The 4,356-nt window shown below is 28.7% G+C and overlaps 1 protein-coding gene across 1 annotated transcript; it reads right to left on the bottom strand.

The window, feature by feature from the left end:
* Window positions 1-496: 496 nt before the first annotated feature.
* LOC112711367 (uncharacterized) lies at window positions 497-2,217 on the bottom strand. Its single transcript, XM_025764004.3, has 3 exons — window positions 1,971-2,217; window positions 1,602-1,731; window positions 497-1,473 (listed from the first exon to the last, which is right to left on the bottom strand). Exons 1-3 carry the CDS (start codon window positions 2,137-2,139, stop codon window positions 927-929), a joined length of 846 nt encoding a protein of 281 aa, XP_025619789.1. The 5' UTR covers window positions 2,140-2,217; the 3' UTR covers window positions 497-926.
* Between the last annotated feature and the right edge of the window lie 2,139 nt (window positions 2,218-4,356).

The raw sequence follows: 4,356 nt of genomic DNA, 5'->3' as shown, positions 1-4,356 counted from the left end.
CTAATGCTTCTTGACAAAACCATTTTTATATATTTTGCAATAAACTTAAGTTTGAAAGGAGATACTCGTTTCATAATAATATAAGATATAAGATAAGATATGATTCTAGACTCATCAACACTTAAAGAATTGCTTATGATGAATACTAAATTTTTAACAATCAAATAAAATAATAACACGTATATGCCAACATGGTGCGCTTAGAAAAGATTTTCTATTTTTTCTTCAAACAATAATAATGGCATCCTTTGGCTTATTATGTATGCTTATAATTTTAATTTCCCATCTAATTAATTAGTTTCCTTTAGGTTCTGTATGGAGTTCCATAATTTAACTTTTAGTTATAATAAGCTTCTACCTTTAATTCCACTTTACTTGAGCAAAAATTACATTGAAGTGTAAGCATGTTATGTATATTTTTCTGTGTGCAACAGAAGTAGCTGTGTATGTTTAATTCACAAAGAAGCAATAATAATTCATATAAAGCAAAATAGCATAGCATTAAACTTTCATTTAAACTTTATATAAGCAAAATTGATAACACTCTTTTATTGACAGATTACACATAACTTGCCTAGCCTTGATGGAGATCATATATCACTTAGTATATATATTACTAAATAAAGTTCCACACCTTAATGCATGAATTAATCCTAAACTCCAATAGCTCCTAGATTTTGGAGCCTTATCATCAAAGGCCACGATGACCCAAATTTTGGAGTACTATATGCTTCTACTAATTAAGCTTCTTACCTTCTCCTAATTCAAATGACCAAGGAAATTAAAATGTTAAATGTATTTATTTTACATATTATATCGTGCAAACTTTTTTTATCGTCTACTGTTTAAAATAATATAACAGTAGATAACAAGGGAATTGACACGATATTAATGTAAAATAAATACAAGAAACATTTATTGTTTTATTAGCAAAATGGAGCAACTAAAGTTGTTGGCTTGCTCGTAGCACTGGCTGCAGTGAAATTGCCAAGAACATCATCCAAGTTCCAAAGTCCATCCCACAAGATTTCGTCACTTGATGATTCTGTTGCAGCTGGTGAGTAGTTATCATTATTATTGCCATTAATGTTATTGATGAACATGGGGTGGTAGAAGTATCCATGCTCTTCTTCTGTTGAGCTTTGTTGTTGGTACATGTCTTGTGGCTCTTGTTGAGAAATTGAAGGGACTCTTCTATTGTCATTATTATGATTTCCCATCTCAAGCAAGTTCATCATCATGATCCCCTTCATGTCCAAGTTGAATTGAATTTCTTGTTGCTGTTGTTGAATTTGCTGCTGCTGCTGCTTCAACTGTTGCTGCTGCTGAAATTGCTGCCGCCTCAAGAGGCGGCTTTTCGCCTTCTCGGCCGCGTCAGATGGATTCTTAACCTTTTTCTTGAAATGAGTTCTCCAATAGTTCTTGATCTCGTTGTCCGTTCTTCCCGGCAAGCTTCTCGCAATTGTCGACCACCTGAACATCAATTTTAATTTTATAACAGCGTATTGTCATATCAGTAAAAATTAAAATAAAAAAAAAAAGAAGTTTGAGAAGAGATTGGGATGAAGAATTGAAATGATTATATATATATATATACATACCTGTTTCCCCATCTAGCATGGAGTTCAAGAATGATGCTTTCTTCTTGTGGTGTTATCTGACCCCTCTTGAGGTCTGGTCTCAGGTAATTCACCCATCTCAGCCTGCAACTCTTTCCATTCCTCTTCAGTCCTATCATCACAAATCAAACCATTATTAATATAAAATTTAATTCGGATATATACTTGAACTAAAAATATTTTGTAATACCATAATGTTAGAAAGACGATAAAAAACTAAGCAAATTAAACAGTTTAAATTTATCTTATTTAATATTCATTAATAATAGTAATAATTAGTAAATACTAAATAAAATAAATTTAAACTGTTTTTAGTTAATATTTGTTGTTATCAAATATTTTGGTTTGTACCTGCAAGCCTAGCAACAGAGTTCCATCGACCTTCGCCATGAATCTTGACATATTCAATGAGCAATCTATCTTCCTCAGCAGTCCAAGGACCCTTCCTCCATCCTCCTCCTCCAACTTCCTCTTCTATCATAACACCCCATCCCATTCCCATGTTCCCTCCCCAATACATTCAAATAATTGATTAATTACTACTTAGCAGGTAACAGGGAGTGTTAATTAAGTAAATTCTATTCACTCATTTGTGTGTGGATTGGAGTGCTTATTATTGCGTATTTATACATGCAATGCTTCTTTATGATGTGCATGTGCCCCCTCAACTTGATTCTCTCGGTCAATTAATTACCAGTCATTTTCTTATCATCCATATCCATTAACGCATTATTTTATTAAATAATAGTAATAAACATTATTGTTTCTCTTTAAGAAATATATAATACTACTTGGTGCATAACAACAAAACTCGCCCTCACCTGATATATATGACATAACAAAATCAAACTTTCACATATTTAAACTAAATCAAATCGGATACGGTTGGGGGATCATCAAAATTATGTAAATAATTGACTGTAAAACGATGATTTGTCTCCAAATGTGTCAGTCTATTTTTTCCCCCCTAAGTTATCTGATATGGAGTACAATAATTAGTTTATCCGGAATATAATTTAAATTTCTAATCTCTTAAATTTTTAAGAGACTAAGTGATGAATCACTTGTCCAACTTGTATTTTTAATTTATAATGTGTATAATCATGGAAGTATATATACATATCAGAAAAGTAAAAATTAATAGAATTTACTATCTTTTATCAGTCTATTTTTTTATTTAAAATTTTAATAATATACTTTTAATTCATATTTTTAAATATTACGATTAATTATTGGCCAAAAACAATAAATTATATTGATCTTTTAATATTTTTCTATACATATAATGTATAAGTGTTAATTTGAATCCAAATTCTTTTTTATTTAAGTATATATTTAGTGTTATTAAATTAGTAATTTAATTTACTAATAATACATAATAATATTTGATATTATAAAATATGAAATAATTAAATATTATATTTAAGTGAACATAAATTTAATTTTTGCAGTTGAATCGAGTAAATGATTAAAATACAAATAAATTTGGGTTAAAAAAATTTAAGCTTCAAATAAAATTAAAATAGAATTTAAATTATATTTTATTTTTATTTAAAATATGATCAGTAACTCTTTAATATTTTTTTATTTTATTAATAAAATATATGATGAGAGATTATATTTTATTTTTCTAAATAAAAGAAGTTAAGAGGACTCAATCATTTATTTAATAGCTAAAATTTTTGGTAGATAGAAACATAAATGGCAACCAATGTACACAACTTTCCAAACGACGCATAAAAATATCAATTGCAACTTGACCAAAATGCCCTTGCTTCCCTCTATTAGTTAGTAGTAGTACATACCTTTCCCATGCCTTGAAGCAAAAATCATGGAATGGGAAATGCCATTTAGCACGAGGGCACTTTAGTAAATTCAATATGTGCTATGCTATTAGGTGACATGTTTAATTAACTATGAGGATGAAAACAAAGTATGTTAAGATAATACTTGTTTGATGCTAAAGCGGGCAGAACAAAACAAAAGAACGAAAGGAAAGAGAAAATGTTGTTTTGTGATGAGGACACGTGTAAACTAGGGTTTATGCATCTAGACACAAAAGTTCCTAGTTAAGAAAGCATAATCCAAGGCATGGAACAAAAAATAATTAAATATTAATAGGTGGTGCTCATTTTAAACACTGAAAATTACAAGATCCCCAATGAGCAAAACACAGGTGTTGCATATTAGTTACTTATTTAGGGGATCAATGCACAAAAAATCAAAATTTTGTTATTAAAATATTATAAGGTTGGATACCATTTTGGGTAGGGGCACTCTACTATATAAATTGAGTGATATAGAAATAGAAAATAAATTTTTTTATAATTATTTTATATAGAAAGAAAAAATAAATTTCTTTTATAATTATTTTTTATTATTTTATTGTTATTTAAAGTGTGAATCCTATTTTTTTAATTTTTCTTTCATCTCATAAAAAAAAAGATCTGTAAACTTATATCTTTACTATATAATTCACCTTTTGGTATTGGGTGAATTAAGTATTAAGGTTATGATGGGTGGGCACGTCATTTTAAGGGACAGGTGTTGCTTTCTTATTACATCTTTATTGGAAACATAACATTATATATGCTTCTTGAACTGCTGAAGCCATGAAATGAATTTCATTCTTCCTTAATTGATTTTTAGACAACAAATTCTTTTATAAATAAAAAAAATATTAAATTACTAACTGATATTTTGGAAACTAAATTGGATGTATATATGGATTTGACAC

Source organism: Arachis hypogaea, chromosome 9, assembly GCF_003086295.3.
Source record: "Arachis hypogaea cultivar Tifrunner chromosome 9, arahy.Tifrunner.gnm2.J5K5, whole genome shotgun sequence".
Classification (NCBI taxonomy): domain Eukaryota; kingdom Viridiplantae; phylum Streptophyta; class Magnoliopsida; order Fabales; family Fabaceae; genus Arachis; species Arachis hypogaea.
This window is presented reverse-complemented; position numbering and strand designations above follow the sequence as displayed.